Source organism: Ascaphus truei, chromosome 15, assembly GCF_040206685.1.
Source record: "Ascaphus truei isolate aAscTru1 chromosome 15, aAscTru1.hap1, whole genome shotgun sequence".
Taxonomy (NCBI): Eukaryota; Metazoa; Chordata; class Amphibia; order Anura; family Ascaphidae; genus Ascaphus; species Ascaphus truei.
The window spans coordinates 18,230,416-18,250,614 of NC_134497.1; the positions used below are offsets into that span (position 1 = coordinate 18,230,416).

General features: G+C 55.4%; 1 protein-coding gene across 1 annotated transcript in view; it reads right to left on the bottom strand.

Annotated features, from left to right (window-relative positions):
* The window catches only part of LOC142466632 (phosphatidate phosphatase LPIN3-like), a 38,124-nt gene extending 18,471 nt beyond the window's left edge, over positions 1 to 19,653 (bottom strand). Inside the window, 5 exon segments of the mRNA XM_075571853.1 lie at positions 4,881 to 4,985; positions 7,275 to 7,585; positions 12,026 to 12,121; positions 13,451 to 13,645; positions 19,552 to 19,653. Of these exon segments, the coding sequence (XP_075427968.1) occupies positions 4,881 to 4,985; positions 7,275 to 7,585; positions 12,026 to 12,121; positions 13,451 to 13,645; positions 19,552 to 19,638 (794 nt within the window). The 5' untranslated portion in view covers positions 19,639 to 19,653.
* Between the last annotated feature and the right edge of the window lie 546 nt (positions 19,654 to 20,199).

A 20,199-nucleotide genomic window follows, 5' to 3' on the forward strand; every position in this document is an offset into this window, starting at 1 on the left:
CAGCAATATAAATAGCCGGTGCTCATGGAGTTTGGGGAGATCCTGTACTACCCCAGAGATCACGGAGCAGGAGGAAAGCATCCAGGCACACGGTCTTGCAAAGAAGTAGATTTAATGGAAATGCCAACGTTTCGACCACATATGCAGTCTTTGTCAAGGTGAGTTCTAGTATGTATAGTGGACGTGTAACAGGGATTTATCCCTGAAAAAAAAGAAAATTGTGACTATAGCGCTGAAGTGTCTAAAACTAATCAGTGATAAAACAAATAGTGAAAATATTACACCATTTACACACCCGTGGTGGGTGTTATCTATCACCCTTGTGTCTGCATAGAGGTTTTGCTGTAATAGCTGGTCGCAGTAGTACTGTTTGATCCGTGCCAGTCGGAGGAGATCGTGTCACTTTAAGCACACGGGCACACGCGTGCGGGCGCGTCTTCGGTCGGGCAGAGAGGAGGAGCAGAAGGAGGGGGATTAACTACACGCGTTTCCAGCGTGGGCGTCCCAGTGAGACTGCTTCCCCCACCGACACATCCCCGTGTGTGGCAGAAGGGAGATCCGGGCGAGTGACAGTGACACTGTGCCACCACCGCTTGCTATTACCCGGCTTCTTGTGAGAAGGGTTTTGATTTTACACCTCCGGACGATCAGCTGTTCGTTTAACCCCTTGCAGCCAATGTTAATGGCATAGTTCATTATATGTATTTGAATAAATAAGTTTTAGCTTTGTCACTAGGAGTTTGTTTAATGTTTTGTGGTATAGCATAGACTGTCATTACCCAGCAGTGTTACGCTATGATTTCTCTTGTTTGTCTTTCTTCTCGTTCCATGGCTTGAAAGCATCCGTGCAGTTTTACTGAGGATTACAGGACTTGCCTTTTTTGGACTCTATTTGGCGCCAGGTTTATTTTGTAGGGATTTATCCCTGTTAAGAAACTTGCCTCTAATCCACCAGTGTGCTGGTTAATTGCACACCAGCAATCAACCAACTCCACCTGCCTAATCAGAACTCTGTCAGAAAAGGCCTGTTCTGAGACACAGGAAGAGGATTCCTGAACTCACAACTGCAGCTGACCCAGGAAGGACAGACCAGAGAGTTCCCTAGTCCACAACTGGGTTGACCTGGGGAACAAACAGATGTCTTGAGCTGCAAAGAGACTGCAGGCTGACAGCAAGACAAATGGGACAAGATTTTTAAACCTGGATCCTGATATTGCTATAGCACACACGGGTGCGGACCCAGGAGAGCAGAGAAGCCTTCCCCTACAGCTATAAGATACAGGTAAGACATTCTTATGGGACTGTTACATATTTATATATATATATTTGGGATGGTAATTAGCTTAGCTAACCACCCAGTTAGAGCGGGCTGGACTACATGGTGTAGATATTCTCCAAAGTGGAGTAGGTTTTTCTTTGGCTTATTTTGAATGTTTTGCTGTGTTAAAGGGACAGGCGCAATGAAGCCTAATTTACGTTTCACTTTAAACGGTCTCCATTGCGTACCTCTGCACACGTCTCTTACAGGAAGTCTTTTTGTTTTCCCTTTATACGGGACACGTACGGTCACGCAGCCGACTTTAAAAGTTGCATGATGTCTGTAGCCTGATTTTAGTGGGCTTCAACTGCTTTGTTAGTTGTAACTTGCGCCTGTGGTGTAGTGATCACAGACACCGCGGCCCCAGTATCCAGATCCATGCGCAGTGTTTTCCCTTCGCGTTTCCCCTGTACTTCCATGCCCGTTGGTTGAGGTCTGAGGTGGTATATGGAGAGGCGTTCCAATCGCTCGTCTCCGTCCGAGCTGGACGCTGGATCTTGGAGGTCCACTTTATACGTTTGTCTGCCTCCCGCCTTCTTTTCCTGGCGGCGTGTATGTGGTGCACGGCAAACACGCCGTAAATATCCTGTTTTGCCTTTGTCCTTGAATCTGCAGGCTCTGGTGTCATGAGTAGTTCCTCCACATCGGTAACACCCGCCAGGGGTCTGTTGTCCCGGTGCGGGTCGTTATAGCGCCTCTGTGCCCTCACTGGGTGGCACAAACACACAGGCCAACACACACAGTGCCTCTGTGCCCTCACTGGGTGGAGCAAACACACAGGCCAACACACACAGCGCCTCTGTGCCCTCACTGGGTGGCACAAACACACAGGCCAACACACACAGCGCCTCTGTGCCCTCACTGGGTGGCACAAACACACAGGCCAACACACACAGCGCCTCTGTGCCCTCACTGAGTGGCACAAACACACAGGCCAACACACACAGCGCCTCTGTGCCCTCACTGGGTGGAGCAAACACACAGGCCAACACACACAGCGCCTCTGTGCCCTCACTGGGTGGAGCAAACACACAGGCCAACACACACAGCGCCTCCGTGCCCTCACTGGGTGGCACAAACACACAGGCCAACACACACAGCGCCTCCGTGCCCTCACTGGGTGGCACAAACACACAGGCCAACACACACAGCGCCTCCGTGCCCTCACTGGGTGGCACAAACACACAGGCCAACACACACAGCGCCTCTGTGGCCTCACTGGGTGGCACAAACACACAGGCCAACACACACAGCGCCTCTGTGGCCTCACTGGGTGGCACAAACACACAGGCCAACACACACAGCGCCTCTGTGCCCTCACTGGGTGGCACAAACACACAGGCCAACACACACAGCGCCTCCGTGCCCTCACTGGGTGGCACAAACACACAGGCAAACACACACAGCGCCTCTGTGCCCTCACTGAGTGGCACAAACACACAGGCCAACACACACAGCGCCTCTGTGCCCTCACTGGGTGGCACAAACACACAGGCCAACACACACAGCGCCTCCGTGCCCTCACTGGGTGGCACAAACACACAGGCCAACACACACAGCGCCTCCGTGCCCTCACTGGGTGGCACAAACACACAGGCCAACACACACAGCGCCTCCGTGCCCTCACTGGGTGGCACAAACACACAGGCCAACACACACAGCGCCTCTGTGCCCTCACTGGGTGGCACAAACACACAGGCCAACACACACAGCGCCTCTGTGGCCTCACTGGGTGGCACAAACACACAGGCCAACACACACAGCGCCTCTGTGGCCTCACTGGGTGGCACAAACACACAGGCCAACACACACAGCGCCTCTGTGCCCTCACTGGGTGGCACAAACACACAGGCCAACACACACAGCGCCTCCGTGCCCTCACTGGGTGGCACAAACACACAGGCAAACACACACAGCGCCTCTGTGCCCTCACTGAGTGGCACAAACACACAGGCCAACACACACAGCGCCTCTGTGCCCTCACTGGGTGGCACAAACACACAGGCCAACACACACAGCGCCTCTGTGCCCTCACTGGGTGGCACAAACACACAGGCCAACACACACAGCGCCTCTGTGCCCTCACTGGGTGGCACAAACACACAGGCCAACACACACAGCGCCTCTTTGCGCCCCCCCCGAGACGTACAAAGCCCGACGCGCACGCATGCATACACAGCTCGACGCGCGCACACAGACGACTTGCGCACACACACAGCTCAACATGCGCGCGCACACACACACACACAGCCTGACATGCGCTCACACACAGCCCGACTTGCGCACACACACAGCCCGACTTGCGCGCACACACAGCCCGACTTGCGCACACACACAGCCCGACTTGCGCGCACACACAGCCCGACTTGCGCACACACAGCCCGACTTGCGCACACACACACACAGCTCAACATGCTCGCACACACACACACACACAGCCCGACATGCGCGCACACACACACAGCCCGACATGCGCGCACACAAACACAGCTCAATGCGCACACATACAGAGCCCGACGCGCATGCACACACAGTCCGAGACGCACAAAGCCCAACGCGCGCTCACGCACATACAGCCCGACGTGCACACACAGCTCGATTCCTATGTGCCCCCCCGTCCCCTCGCTGGGCAGAGCACATGCACACAACCCGACACACACACACAAACAGCCCAATGCGTGCACACACACAGCCCGAGACGCACAAAGCCCGACGGGCGCACACACACAGCACGCACAACGCGCCCCTCTGTGCCCTCGTTACCTCGCTGGGTGGAGCACACACAGCCAACGCGCACCTCGCTGGACGAAGCACACACAGCACAACACGCACAGCGCCTCTGTGCCCTCCTCCCCCCCCCCCCCCCCGTGCCCTTGTTACCTCGCTGGGTGGAGCACACACAGCCCAACGCGCACCTCGCTGGACGGAGCACACACACAGCACAACACGCACAGCGCCTCTGTGCCCTCCCCCCCCCCCCCGTGCCCTTGTTACCTCGCTGGGTGGAGCACACACAGCCCAACGCGCACCTCGCTGGACGGAGAACACACACAGCACAACACGCACAGCGCCTCTGTGCCCTCCTCCCCCCCCCCCCGTGCCCTTGTTACCTCGCTGGGCGGAGCACACACAGCCCAACGCGCACCTCGCTGGACGGAGCACACACACAGCACAACACGCACAGCGCCTCTGTGCCCTCCCCCTCCCCCCGTGCCCTTGTTACCTCGCTGGGCGGAGCACACACAGCCCAACGCGCACCTCGCTGGACGGAGCACACACACAGCACAACACGCACAGCGCCTCTGTGCCCTCCCCCTCCCCCCGTGCCCTTGTTACCTCGCTGGGCGGAGCACACACAGCCCAACGCGCACCTCGCTGGACGGAGCACACACACAGCACAACACGCACAGCGCCTCTGTGCCCTCCCCCTCCCCCCGTGCCCTTGTTACCTCGCTGGGCGGAGCACACACAGCCCAACGCGCACCTCGCTGGACGGAGCACACACACAGCACAACACGCACAGCGCCTCTGTGCCCTCCCCCTCCCCCCGTGCCCTTGTTACCTCGCAGGGCGGAGCACAAGCTCCTCGGAGCAGCTGAAGAAATCCTTGGATTGTGAGGGAGATAAATCTTCAGGGAGGTCAGAGAAGGAGTAATACATGGAGTCACTGCAAGAGGGGGAGAGGGGTGGGAGGAATGAGGGGGAGAGGGGTGGGAGGAATGAGGGGGAGAGGTGTGGAGGGTTGAGGGGAAGTGGGGAGAGTGGGAGGGATGGGGGGGGAAGTGGGGAGAGTAGGGAAGGGGGGACAGTGGCAGGGTGAAAGTGTGGGGGGACAGTGGGAAGGAGGGGGAGGAAGCAGGAAGGAGGGGGGAGAATGTGAGGGAAGAGGGGAAAAGAGGAAGAGTGGGGAGTGGGAGGGATGGGGAGAAAGGGAGAGGGTGGAAAGAGGAGTGAAGAAGATGGAGAGAGAGGAGTGAAAAAGATGGGGAGAAAGAAAAACAATTAACATTGATTCTCAGTGTATAAAACCGTGTTCTAGTGATACTCAGAACACGGCTATCTCTCCCTGTGATATACATGGCTATCTCTCCCTGTAATACGCAAAACTAAATCTTCCTGTAATACGCACGGCTATCTCTCCCTGTTATACGCACGGCTATCTCTCCCAGTATGGAAGGGAGTGAAAGAGTTAACCCCCTTTGCAAGGTTCAGGAGACTACACTGGTGTCAGGTTCCTGCATGTGGTGTGTGAAATTAACTGATTAAACAGGGTTAAAAGACAGGAAGTGAGCACCTGTCAGAGTCCCTGTTGGAGTCTCTGTTCTGCAAGAGAGGGGGGCCACAGAGGATTGCCTGTGACCCAGCTGGGATTCACACCCAGCAACAACGGAGCTCCAGCCCGCAGGGATCCAGGCTTCTTGTTCACCAGAGGGATTTGCCTGGGAACAGTGGGGAACCCAAAGCCTCGCAGAGAATCCTGCACAGAAATAGGGCAAGAGACTTCCCGCGAGCAGCAGGACTGCAACGCCTGCATGTGAAGTTTGCCTGGAGAAACCGGAGACGCCGGACCAGCATACTAAGATAAGACTTTCATATAAATTGTTCCTTGATAGTATGTTATGTGTGTTGCACTGGGAACTGGCCTATCCAGCCAGTCAGATAGTTAGGGCCTGTACTGTTTATTTAGTCTCCAAGTTGGAGTAGGCTTTCTTTTTATGCTTCGTGTTTTGCCTTAAAGGGACAGTGTGCTCAATGTTTTGTTGTTGTTTGTGGAGAAATAAACCACTCAACGTTTTGGTTCACCCTAAAATGCATGTGTGGACTCTTAACTGACCTCGCCTACAGGCCGCTCCGTCACACTGTAATACGCACGGCTATTTCTCCCTGTGATGCACACGGCTATCTATCCATGTGATACACACGGCTATCTATCCCTGTGATACGCACGGCTATCTGTCACAGTGATACACACGGCAATCTCTCACAGTAATACGCACGGCTATCTGTCACAGGGATGCGCACGGCTATCTCTCACAGTAATACGCACGGCTATCTCTCACAGTAATACGCACGGCTATCTGTCACAGTGATACGCACGGCTATCTGTCACAGTGATACGCACGGCTATCTGTCACAGTGATACGCACGGCTATCTCTCCCTGTAATACGCACGGCTATCTCTCCCTGTAATACGCACGGCTATCTCTCCCTGTAATACACACGGCTATCTCTCACAGTGATACATACGGCTATCTCCCACTGCAATAAACACGGCTATCTCCCACTGCAATAAACACGGCTATCTCTCACTGATACACACGGCTATCTCTCCCTGTAATACACACAACTATCTCTCCCTGTAATACACACGGCTATCTCTCCCTGTAATACACACGGCTATCTCTCACAGTTAAACACACGGCTATCTCTCACAGTGATACACACGGCTATCTCTCCCTATGATACGCACGGCTATCTCTCACAGTGATACACACGGCTATCTCTCCCTGTAATACACACGGCTATCTCTCCCTGTAATACACACGGCTATCTCTCCCTGTAATACACACGGCTATCTCTCACAGTTAAACACACGGCTATCTCTCACAGTGATACACACGGCTATCTCTCCCTATGATACGCACGGCTATCTCTCACAGTGATACACACGGCTATCTCTCCCTGTAATACACACGGCTATCTCTCCCTGTAATACACACGGCTATCTCTCCCTGTAATACACACGGCTATCTCTCACAGTGATACACACGGCTATCTCTCCCTATGATACGCACGGCTATCTCTCACAGTGATACACACAGCTATCTCTCCCTGTGATACGCACGGCTATCTCTCACAGTGATACACACTGCTATCTCTCACAGTGATACACACGGCTATCTCTCACAGTGATACACACGGCTATCTCACTGTAATACGCGCAGCTATCTCTCACCAGACAGACAGCAGTGTGTCCTTCTCCCCCTCCTCCTCTCCCCCCTCTCTCTTCTTTGACCCCTTCCTGCTCCATCGCTGCCTCCGGAGGGGGGTGTCTGAGGGGAGGGGGGGGTGTGAAGGGAGGGCGGTGGCTGAGGGGAAGGGTGAGGCTGAGGGGAGGGGGGTGTGTGAGGGGAGGGCGGTGGCTGAGGGGAGGGGTGAGGCTGAGGGGAGGGGGTTGGGGGATCCCTCTTGGGAGTCGATGCGAAGGGGGGGAGTGCACTGCAGGGGGAGGGAGGAGGTGATACAGAGAGGGGGGACCTCTGTGTCCTGTAAGGAAGAGAGAAGCAAGAGGTAACTTAATCCCCCTTCACTGCCGAACTGCGCCCCCCACATTGTGTCTTCTCTGTGTGTGTGTCCCACCTCTCTCCCTACCCATCTCCATCCCCCCCACCTCGCCTCCCTCCTCCCACACCTCTCTCCCTCCCCCCCTCACCTCTCTCCCCCCTCATCTCCCTCCCTGCCCCCACAACTCTCTCCCTCCCCCCACGCCTCACCATCCCCCCCCCTCTCCATCCCCGCACCTCTCTGCCTCCCCACCTCATCCACCCCCACCACCTCACCCCCTCCCTCTCCATCCACACCACCTCACCTCCCCCCTGTCGCTTCATTTCTACCACCTCCCCCCACCTCGCTCCTCCCTCTCCATCCCCACCACCTCACCTCCCCCCTGCCTCTCCATCCCCACCACCTCACCTCCCCCCTCCCTCTCCATCCCCTCCACCTCACCCTCCCTCTCCATCCCCACCACCTCACCTCCCCCCTCCCTCTCCATCCCCACCACCTCCCTCTCCATCCCCACCACCTCCACCACCTCACCTCCCTCTCCATCCCCACCACCTCCTCTCCCCCCTCCCTCTCCATCCCCACCACCTCACCTCCCCCTCCCTCTCCATCCCCACTGTCACGGGAGACCAGTACTTCTTCACCGAAACCACCGGGATCACCGGCACCAGACAGGAAAAAGTTATTGACTAAAATGGGGTTTATTCTGGCACTCCAGCAGACAAACAAAGATGCACAAAACAAGATACAATACCAACTGGGGACCTGGGGAGGAGACTCTAGTCTCGCTAGGTCCAGGGGCCTGGGGAGGAGACCCTAGTCTCGCTTGGTGCAGGGGCCTGGGGAGGAGACTCTAGTCTCGCTAGGTGCAGGGGCCTGGGGAGGAGACTCTAGTCTCGCTAGGTGCAGGGGCCTGGGGAAGAGACTCTAGCCTCGCTGGGTGCAGGGGCCTGGGGAGGAGACTCTAGCCTCGCTAGGTGCAGGGGCCTTGGGAGGAGACTCTAGCCTCGCTAGGTGCAGGGGCCTGGGGAGGAGACTCTAGCCTCGCTAGGTGCAGGGGCCTGGGGAGTAGACTCTAGCCTCGCTATGTGCAGGGGCCTTGGGAGCAGACTCTAGCCTCGCTAGGTGCAGGGGCCTTGGGAGGACACTCTAGCCTCGCTTGGTGCAGGGGCCTGGGGAGGAGACTCTAGCCTCGCTAGGTGCAGGGGCCTGGGGAGTAGACTCTAGCCTCGCTATGTGCAGGGGCCTGGGGAGGAGACTCTAGCCTCGCTAGGTGCAGGGGCCTGGGGAGGAGACTCTAGCCTCGCTAGGTTCAGGGGCCTGGGGAGCAGACTCTAGCCTCGCTATGTGCAGGGGCCTTGGGAGCAGACTCTAGCCTCGCTAGGTGCAGTGGCCTGGAGAGGAGACTCTAGTCTCGCTAGGTGCAGGGGCCTGGGGAGGAGACTCTAGCCTCGCTGGGTGTAGGGGCCTGGGGAGGAGACTCTAGCCTCGCTATGTGCAGGGGCCTGGGGAGGAGACTCTAGCCTCGCTAGGTGCAGGGGCCTGGGGAGTAGACTCTAGCCTCGCTATGTGCAGGGGCCTGGGGAGGAGACTCTAGCCTCGCTAGGTGCAGGGGCCTGGGGAGGAGACTCTAGACTCGCTTGGTGCAGTGGCCTGGAGAGGAGACTCTAGTCTCGCTAGGTGCAGGGGACTGGGGAGGAGACTCTAGCCTCGCTGGGTGTAGGGGCCTGGGGAGGAGACTCTAGCCTCGCTAGGTGCAGGGGCCTGGGGAGGAGACTCTAGACTCGCTTGGTGCAGTGGCCTGGAGAGGAGACTCTAGTCTCGCTAGGTGCAGGGGACTGGGGAGGAGACTCTAGCCTCGCTGGGTGTAGGGGCCTGGGGAGGAGACTCTAGCCTCGCTAGGTGCAGGGGCTGCTTCAGGAAGGCTTGCCCTGTCCGCTTCTCGTCCAGGATCTCAGAGTGCTGATCACACAAGAGAGCCCCTGACATGTATCTCCAGCTGGTCACTCTCAACATCCACACGTCTTCACAGAATGTCTCTCAGATGGTCCTCTGAGGGAATCTCCACACTCCTTCCCAGAGTGTCTCTCAGTCTCTGTTTGCCTCTCTTGCTCTCAGATGCTCTCTGAAAGTAGATCTGCATTCTCTGATCAGCAGCACCCCTTATATATCCCTCTGTTGCTATTCTTTACATGGGAGGGGCTGCTGGACCAATCCCCACCTGCTCCACTGAGCCTCCCCGTCGGGCTTCTCCCAGGAGATCGGGCAGAGCTTGGCTTGCTGGATCTCCCAATGGTGGGCTACAGATAGCCAGCACCGCTGGCTCACTCGTGTAGTACCCCTTTAACATGTCTATGTGGTAAGTCCTGTGCCTACCTGCCTCTGGATCCAGGTTTACCCCATAATTACATTCGTTCATCCGCCGGTGAAACGTGTACGGGCCGGCCCAGGCAGCAAGCAGTTTGTTCTGCCAAGTGGGCTTCAGAACAAGCATTTGCTGCCCAGGGCAACTGCCCAACTTTGTCTCCTAGTGACTGCGTCCACAGGAGCAACTTCCGCAAAAAACTTCCACAAACAAAGTGCCCCAGATCGTTGCCGGGCAGGATGTCCGAGTCCAGGCAACACCCCGACATCCCTCCCTCCTCGACCGGCGCCCCAGTCGAGAAACACTCGGGCAACTTGGAGGGATCTGGGGGGGGATCCATCGGGCATTTTCACCTGCATTCCCGTTCCTGGGAGCCGGTGCTCAGGGCGAACCATATCAGGCCGCATCAGAGATACTCCTATGGTCACCGGACGCAAATATCGCTTCCTGACATCATTGGCGTGCAGCCCAATTGCTGCAATGCGATGGTCGTCTGTCTCTGCTGCTGGACTGCTGGTTCCGGCTGCGGGGGCGGCTGGTTGGGTCCTCTGTGGTACCTGCTGCACGGCTGCTTACTGCTCCTCGGTCGGGGCCTGCCCCACGCAGGCTATCGGTGCCCCACGCAGGCTATCGGTGCCCCACGCAGGCTATCGGTGCCCCACGCAGGCTATCGGTGCCCCACGCAGGCTATCGGTGCCCCACGCAGGCTATCGGTGCCCCACGCAGGCTATCGGTGCCCCACGCAGGCTATCGGTGCCCCACGCAGGCTATCGGCCTTGCCGCTTGTGAACGTTGCCCCGGATTGGGGTGACTGGAATGGGGGGGCGTTGGGGCAGTCTAGCTGCAGATGTCCCGGCCGGTAGCAATGGTAACACCGGCGCTCATGGACAATCTCTGTGGGCCTCGCAACTGCCCTTCTTGCTCCCGACGGGGTCCTCCACAACTTGGGGGTGGGGGGAGGGTCCTCCACTTTCGGTTCTCGCGCAGCCTGGACGGGGTTCAGGACCCGCTTTCTGTAATGGAGCCGAGTGGTAACATACTCGTCCGCCACTTGCCTGGGCTTCTCCCATCTGGATACGGAGGTCTGATCTCACTAAAGACATCGGAGCCCTTACCAGGGAGTTCCATAGGGTGTTGGACACGCCCGGCCGTAAGGTATCTGCTGCTTCTACTCTATTCTATATTCCCCAAGGTAACCGTCCAGTTGCAAAATATGCACTCGAAATGTCTGTGACACGTCCACGCTCCCAACCACTGTCTCAATGCACATTTATCTGCAGAAACCTCAACTGATTAAATCAGGGTCCCCTCCATACAAATGTAACTCGCATGCAAATCCCATGACAAGTCTGCTACCTTAGAAATGCGTACATACAGTCACATAATCCAATTAACACTTTACACGGCTGACTCCCAAATCACATCACAGTGCTTACACATAGATCACACAACACTTTACCTCATATTGCTTGCTCAACTAGACCTGGGGATTGCATTAACAGGGAATAAAGGGCTTTGCAATACATTCTTACACACATAGTGCATTATGCATTCCCTGTTCTCCCCCACATATTAAATACATTTGGTTGCAATAAGCCTTCGTAGGTGGCCAAGTTACATAGATTTAGGGCTAGCTAGCTGGGCTTCATCCCAGTTTTGTGATGCCAGCTAGCTCTACCATCACACACACCACCTGACCTCCCCCTCCCTCTCCATGCCAACCACCTCACCGCCCCTCTCTCTCCCCACCACCTCACCCCTCCCTCTCCATCCTCACTACCTCACTCTCCACCCCCACCATCTCACCCCTCCCTCTCCATTCCCACCACCTCACCACTCCCTCTCCAACCCCACCACCCCATCCCTCTCCATCCCCACCTAAGCCCTCCCATCCCTCTCCATCCCCACCACCTCACCATTCCACATCTCACCTCACCCCCCCCTACTCTATCCCCCCACCTCACTCCTCCATCCCCTCACCTCTCCATCCCCCGCCTCACCTTGCTCCCCCCATCCCTCCCTCCACTCCCCCCCCCCCCCCCCACATACCGCCACCTCACCTCGCTCCCCCCAAGCTCCTGCAGGAAGAAAGCCTCTCCGTTCTCCCCGAGCTTCATCTGCAGATCCACGGGTTCCCCGTTCACCTCGATATCCACCTGCAGAGAGGGGCAATTACCTGCAGCAAACACCCCGGGGGCAACAACCAGCAGAGAGGGGCAATTATCTGCAGCAAACACCCAGGGGGACAACAACCTGCAGAGGGGCAATTACCTGCTGCAGCAAACACCCCAGGGCAACAACCAGCAGAGAGGGACAATTACCTGCAGCAAACAAACCGGGGGGGAACAACCTGCAGAGAGGGGCAACTACCTGCAACAACTGCCCCAGGAAGTAACGCTCTGCAGCTCCCAGGCACGTGGCACCACAATGCCCTGCAGCTCCCGGGCACGTGGCAGCACAATGCCCTGCAGCTCCCGGGCACGTGGCACCACAATGCCCTGCAGCTCCCAGGCACGTGGCGCACAATGCCCTGTAGCTCCCGGGCACGTGGTGCACAATGCCCTGCAGCTCCCGGGCACGTGGCAGCACAATGCCCTGCAGCTCCCGGGCACGTGGCAGCACAATGCCCTGCAGCTCCCGGCACGTGGCAGCACAATGCCCTGCAGCTCCCAGGCACGTGGCGCACAATGTCCTTCAGCTCCCAGGCACGTGGCAGCACAATGCCCTGCAGCTCCCGGGCACGTGGCAGCACAATGCCCTGCAGCTCCCGGGCACGTGGCAGAACAATGCCCTGCAGCTCCCAGGCACGTGGCGCACAATGTCCTTCAGCTCCCAGGCACGTGGCGCACAATGTCCTTCAGCTCCCAGGCACGTGGCAGCACAATGTCCTGCAGCTCCCAGGCACGTGGCAGCACAATGTCCTGCAGCTCCCAGGCACGTGGCAGCACAATGCCCTGCAGCTCCCAGGCACGTGGTGCACAATGCCCTGCAGCTCCCAGGCACGTGGTGCACAATGTCCTGCAGCTCCCAGGCACGTGGTGCACAATGCCCTGCAGCTCCCAGGCACGTGGTGCACAATGCCCTGCAGCTCCCGGGCACGTGGCAGCACAATGCCCTGCAGCTCCCAGGCACGTGGTGCACAATGCCCTGCAGCTCCCAGGTACGTGGCAGCACAATGTCCTGCAGCTCCCAGGCACATGGCAGCACAATGCCCTGCAGCTCCCAGGCACGTGGTGCACAATGCCCTGCAGCTCCCAGGCACGTGGTGCACAATGCCCTGCAGCTCCCAGGCACGTGGCAGCACAATGCCCTGCAGCTCCCAGGCACGTGGTGCACAATGCCCTGCAGCTCCCAGGCACGTGGTGCACAATGTCCTGCAGCTCCCAGGCACGTGGCAGCACAATGCCCTGCAGCTCCCGGGCACGTGGCAGCACAATGCCCTGCAGCTCCCGGGCACGTGGCAGCACAACGCTCTTCAGACTCACCTCTAACTCTGCGGAGCGCATAACCCCCAACTTGCCGAAGCGCACGTGGAACGGTGAGCCACGGAACGTGCCGTCCGGGTGTCTGACCACCACCACATCGATGGATCCAGTGAGAGTGGCGGGATTCATCCCGTTATACAGGTCCCGCACACGGCCGAGCATCGAGCCCGCTAACTGCCCCACGTAATTCATCCTCTAGGGGAGAGGGGGGGGGGGTACAATAATGCACTATACACTGTATTATACGCTGTATCCCTGTATTATACGCTGTATCCCTGTATTATACGCTGTATCCCTGTATTATACGCTGTATTATACGCTGTATTATACGCTGTATCCCTGTATTATACACTGCATCCCTGTATTATACGCTGCATCCCTGTATTATACGCTGCATCCCTGTATTATACGCTGTATCCCTGTATTATACGCTGCATCCCTGTATTATACGCTGCATCCCTGTATTATACGCTGCATCCCTGTATTATACGCTGCATCCCTGTATTATACGCTGCATCCCTGTATTATACGCTGCATCCCTGTATTATACGCTGTATCCCTGTATTATACGCTGTATCCCTGTATTATACGCTGCATCCCTGTATTATACGCTGCATCCCTGTATTATACGCTGCATCCCTGTATTATACGCTGTATCCCTGTATTATACGCTGTATCCCTGTACTATACGCTGTATCCCTGTACTATACGCTGTATCCCTGTATTATACGCTGTATCCCTGTATTACACGCTGTATCCCTGTATTATACTCTGTATCCCTGTATTATACTCTGTATCCCTGTATTATACGCTGTATCCCTGTATTATACGCTGTATCCCTGTATTATACGCTGTATACCTGTATTATACGCTGTATCCCTGTATTATACGCTGTATACCTGTATTATACGCTGTATCCCTGTATTACAATTATACACTGTATACCTGTATTATAATTATACACTATATTGCTTTATTATAATTATATCCCTGTATTATACATTATATCTTTGTATTATAAGTATACACTCTATCCCTGTATTATAAATATACACTATATCTCTGTATTATACACACACATTATAATTATACACTATATCTCTGTATTATACACACACATTATAATTATACACTATATTCCTGTATTATACACACAAATACACTATAAATTATATAGAGTTAATCTGTGCTATACTGTATATACAGTGGCGTGTGCTGCCCTCTGCTGGCCGTTCTGCCCCAGGATTTAACCCTTTAATCACGGCTGATGTATGTATACAATGTAAATTAGTAGGAAGTAACACAGCGAGAGTCAGCACCTCTCGTTCTCACGTATATCTCCTGGGCACAGAGTTATCGTTACAATACAAGGAAATGTTAAATGTACACGGACGGCAGCCAGCACCCACACGGACGGCAGCCAGCACCCACACGGACGGCAGCCAGCACCCACACGGACGGCAGCCAGCACCCACACGGACGGCAGCCAGCACCCACACGGACGGCAGCCAGCACCCACACGGACGGCAGCCAGCACCCACACGGACGGCAGCCAGCACCCACACGGACAGCCTCTACCTACACCTGGTTTTCATTAAAAACTTCTCTCTCTGATTTCCCCCTTTCCTCTCTCTGACCATCACCTCGTCTCATTTTCTCTCTCTTCTTCACGTCGTTTCTGCAGAGACCTGCGCTCTATTAGCCTACCAGCTTTTGATTCCACTTTACGCTCCTCCCTCTCCTCTCTCAGTTCTGCTTCAGACCCTGACAACCTGGTCACGAACCACAACTCTGCCCTGTCCTCCTCTCTTGATCTACATGCCCCGCTTTCTCTCTGCCGTCCTCGCACTTCTAACCCCAGACCCTGGCTAAATTCCCACACGCGCATGCGGCGTTGCTGCACTCGTTCCTCTGAACGCCTCTGGAGGAAATCTCACACTCTCGCACACTTCCTTCACTACAAATGTATCCTGCTTCACCTCTGTCCTCTCTCAGGCTAAGCAAAGCTACTTTTCTTCACTAATCAACACGCACAAGTCTACGGTCGCGTCCTTGCTGCTGGCGCGCGTGCAACGGAGCGCCGTGTCGTGACGCTCTCATGCAGCAGGGGCGAGTTCTGTTCTGCAGCTAGGCTTGATTCTGAGCGTTTCGGGGGGGGGGGGGGGTGTGGCCTTGATGTCACGGAGCTGGTTCGCCCTCCTTGGGCAAACGAACAGCTCACGTAACGCGGCCATTGTGTGGCGAAGACAAAGAACTTTTTCTCCGCACGAAGCGCTCTTGCCAACGCTCACGCGTGCGCAGCATAGACGTTCCTATTGGCGCAAGCACTCTGTGAGCACGGACGCAGGCTAACCCACGCCGACTCTTCTCTGTCTTTGACTCCCTACTCAGACCACCCTCTGCTGCCTGTTCTTCCTCCATCTCACCTCAGGACTTTGCAGACTATTTTAAGGAAAAGGTGGAATCCATACGTCAGGACATCGCCTCTGTATCCTCCTCCCATCCCACACCTCTTCCTAACTCTCCTCCTGCCTTCCTTGACTCTTTTTCCGCTGTCACAGAGGAGGATGTGTAGTTGCTGATCACCTCTTCTCCCTCTACCACCTGCCTCTTGACCCCATCCCCTCCCATCTCCTAAAACCTCTTGCTCCTACTACAATCCCTACGCTCACACACGTTTAACACCTCGCTCTACTCTGGTACCTTTCCCTCCTCCTTCAAACATAGTTACATAGTTACATAGTAGATGAGGTTGAAAAAAGACGTACGTCCATCAAGTTCAACCTATGCTAAATTTAGACAACAGATACTTTATTCTATATCTATACTTACTTATTGATCCAGAGGAAGGCAAACAAAAAACCCATTAAGGGGAAAAATTAATTCCTAAAACATGCAACAGTTATACCATTACTCAAAAACAGCAAGCTTGACCCAACCTGTCTTTCTAACTATTGACCTGTCTCCCGTCTGCCTTTTGCCTCTAAACTCCTTGAATGTCTTGTAATCTCTCGCTTGCTCCTATTTGTCACCACCTCTTCTCTCCTAGACCCTCTACAATCGAACCTAGGGGGTCACACTCGACTCCTCTCTCACTCTCCTCTCACATTCACAATGTAGCTAAAACCTGTCATTTTTTCCTCCGCAATATTACAAAGATACGCCCGTTCCTCTGTTGCTCGACTGCTAAACCTCTGACTCAGGCCCTCATTCTCTCCCGTCTTGATTACTGTAACCTCCTGCTGCCCGGCCTTCCTGCCTCTCACCTGTCTCCCCTACAATCTAAACGCTGCTGCCAGAATCACTGTACTCTTTCCTAGATCTGTCTCAGCGTCTCCCCTGCTGAAATCCCTCTCCTGGCTTCCGATTAAATCCCGCATCTCACACTCAATTCTCCTTTTCTCACTTTTAAAGCTTTACACTCTTCTGCCCCTCCTTACCTCTCAGCCCTAATTTCTCGCTATGCACCATCCCGACTCTTGCGTTCTTCTCAAGGATGTCTTCTTTCTACCCCCTTTTGTATCTATAGCCCTATCCCCCCTTAAACCCTTCTCACTGACTGCCCCGCACCTCTGGAATACCCTTCCCTTCAATACCCGACTAGCACCCTCTCTATCCACCTTTAAGACCCAACTTAAAACCCAGCTCCTTAACGAAGCATATGAGTAGCTCCATGGCTGATAATTTACACCTCATACATAAAGCTTGGCCCCTGCAGACACACTTACCAGAACGCCCTCCTACTGTCTCTGTACGTTCCTCCTACTTACCAATTAGATTCCTTTCCCTAAATGTTACTTTTATGACTGAAGCACTTCTCCCCATTATGTGTTATTTATATTATTTATATGATTAGGTCACGTCTATTACTGCTGTGAAGCGTGATGTACATTAATGGCGCTATATAACTAAAGTAATATATATATATAAAACTAAAGAGATATATATATATACACACACAAACACACACACACACACACACACAGGGTTATATATACAGGCATTTCATGAACAGTTACAGATAATGTTATGGGTGTATGTAACAGTTACAGACAAGTTATACACTATATCCCTGTATTATATTTATACACTATACCCCTGTATTATACACTATGTCCCTGTATTACAATTATACACTATATCCCTGTATTATATTTATACACTATGTCCCTGTATTACAATTATACACTATATCCCTGTATTATACACTATGTCCTTGTATTACAATTATACACTATATCCTGAATTATATTTAAACACTATACCCAGGTATTATACACTATGTCCCTGTATTACAATTATACCCTATATCCCTGTATTATACACTACTATATCCCTGTATTAGACTCTCCTATACTCCTGTATTAAACACTACTATACTCCTGTATTATACACTATATCCCTGTATTATAATTATACACTATATCACTGTATTATACACTATATCCCTGTATTAAACACTACTATACGCCTGTATTATACACTATATCCCTGTATTATAATTATGCACTATACCCCTGTATTATACACTATGTCCCTGTATTACAATTATACACTATATCCCTGTATTATACACTACTATATCCCTGTATTAAACACTACTATACTCCTGTAATATACGCTACTATACTCCTGTAATATACGCTACTATACTCCTGTAATATACGCTACTATACTCCTGTAATATACGCTACTATACTCCTGTAATATACGCTACTATACTCCTGTAATATACGCCACTATACTCCTGTATTATACACTATATCCCTGTTTTAGAATGAACCCGTACAGCACCCTGGATAAGATGCTATATAAATGTTGTTATAAATAATAATAAATAAATTAAATGTGAGACAGCCACGGTCTTACAATTACTTATACCGGCGGCTCAGGGAGTCTCGGGTACGGAGGGCTCGGCCGCTGATAGGGTACTGTCCCGGGACCCGCAGACAGAGGGGGGGCCCGGAGGCAGAGGGAGGGGGGGCCCGGAGGCAGAGGGAGGGGGGGCCCGGAGGCAGAGGGGGGGGGGGCCCGGAGGCAGAGGGGGGGGGGGTCCAGAGGCAGAGGGGGGGGGGGTCCAGAGGCAGAGGGGGGGGGGTCCAGAGGCAGAGGGTCCAGAGGCAGAGGGGGGGGGTCCAGAGGCAGAGGGGGGGGGGGTCCAGAGGCAGAGGGGGGGGGGGTCCAGAGGCAGAGGGGGGGGGGTCCAGAGGCAGAGGGGGGGGAGGCAGAGGAGGCCTGGCCCAGAGACGGGAGGGGGGCAGAGGCAGAGGGGGGGGGGCAGGCAGAGGAGGCCTGGCCCAGAGACAGGGGGGGGGGGGCAGACAGTGGGGAGGGGGCAGAGACAGGGGGGGGCAGAGACAGGGGGGCAGGGGCAGGGGGGGGCAGGGGCAGAGGGGGGGGGCAGGGGCAGAGGGGGGGGCAGGGGCAGAGGGGGGGGCAGGGGCAGAGGGGGGGGGCAGGGGCAGAGGGGGGGGGCAGGGGCAGAGGGGGGGGCAGGGGCAGGGGCAGAGGGGGGGGCGGGGGCAGGGGCAGAGGGGGGGGGCAGGGGCAGAGGGGGGGGCAGAGGGAGGCCTGGCCCAGAGGCAGAGGAGGCCTGGCCCAGAGGCAGAGGGGGGGGGGCTTGCCCAGAGGCAGTTGGGGGGCCCAGAGGCAGAGGGAGGCCTGGCCCAGAGGCAGAGGGGGGGGGGCAGAGGGAGGCCTGGCCCAGAGGCAGAGGGGGGGGGGCAGAGGCAGAGGGAGGCCTGGCCCAGAGGCAGAGGAGGGGCCTGGCCCAGAGGCAGTTGGGGGCCCAGAGGCAGTTGGGGGGCCCAGAGGCAGAGGGAGGCCTGGCCCAGAGGCAGAGGGGGGGGGGGGGCAGAGGGAGGCCTGGCCCAGAGGCAGAGGAGGGGCCTTGCCCAGAGGCAGTTGGGGGGCCCAGAGGCAGAGGAGGCCTGGCCCAGAGGCAGTTGGGGGGCCCAGAGGCAGAGGGAGGCCTGGCCCAGAGGCAGGTGGGGGGCCTTGGCCAGAGGCAGGACCCAGGGGCAGAGGGGGGCCTGGTACAGAGGCAGTTGGGGGGCACAAAAGCAGAGCAAGTGCTAAGGGTTTCCTCACACAGGACTCACCCTCATGTGCAGGGACTTCTGGGAGTTGTAGTCCAGCTCCAGATACAATGCTTCACAAGCTGAAGGCAGCAGGACCACAAATCCCATAATCCCTTGTGTAAACTCCAGAAAGAGGAAGTCACATGACAGGCATCAGCCAGTCAGTACAGAGGCTCCCAGGCATAATAGGAACTGTACCCTCTGCCCCCCCCCCTGCCCCACCTCTCCCTGACTCCTGCCCCCCCCCCTTTCACACTCCCTAGAACAGGGCTGCGCCCCCCTGCCTGCTTCCCTCCTTGTTCGCGCCCCCCTCCCCTTCCTTACCTTGTTTCCGGGCTCTCTGCGTCAAATGACGCGGCGGAGTCACATGCCACGGTAACGTGACGCCGCGTTGCCGTGGCGACTCGTCGCCGAAGACAAGGTAAGCGAGTTACAGCGGCCTCGCGCGTTCCCACGGCATTAATTTAAAATGCCTTGGGGGAAGGGCGCGGGGCGGCTGCAACCCGCCGCGCCCCCACCCCCCGAAAAAATCTTGCGCGCCCCCAGTTTGCGCGGCCCTGCCCTAGAAGGTGCCACTTCACACTTTTTATACCACACACACATTTTTGGGGTTAAAAATAAGACGGGGAAATAAATCATTAATGAAAAGTTCAGTCCGCGCTCTGGCTC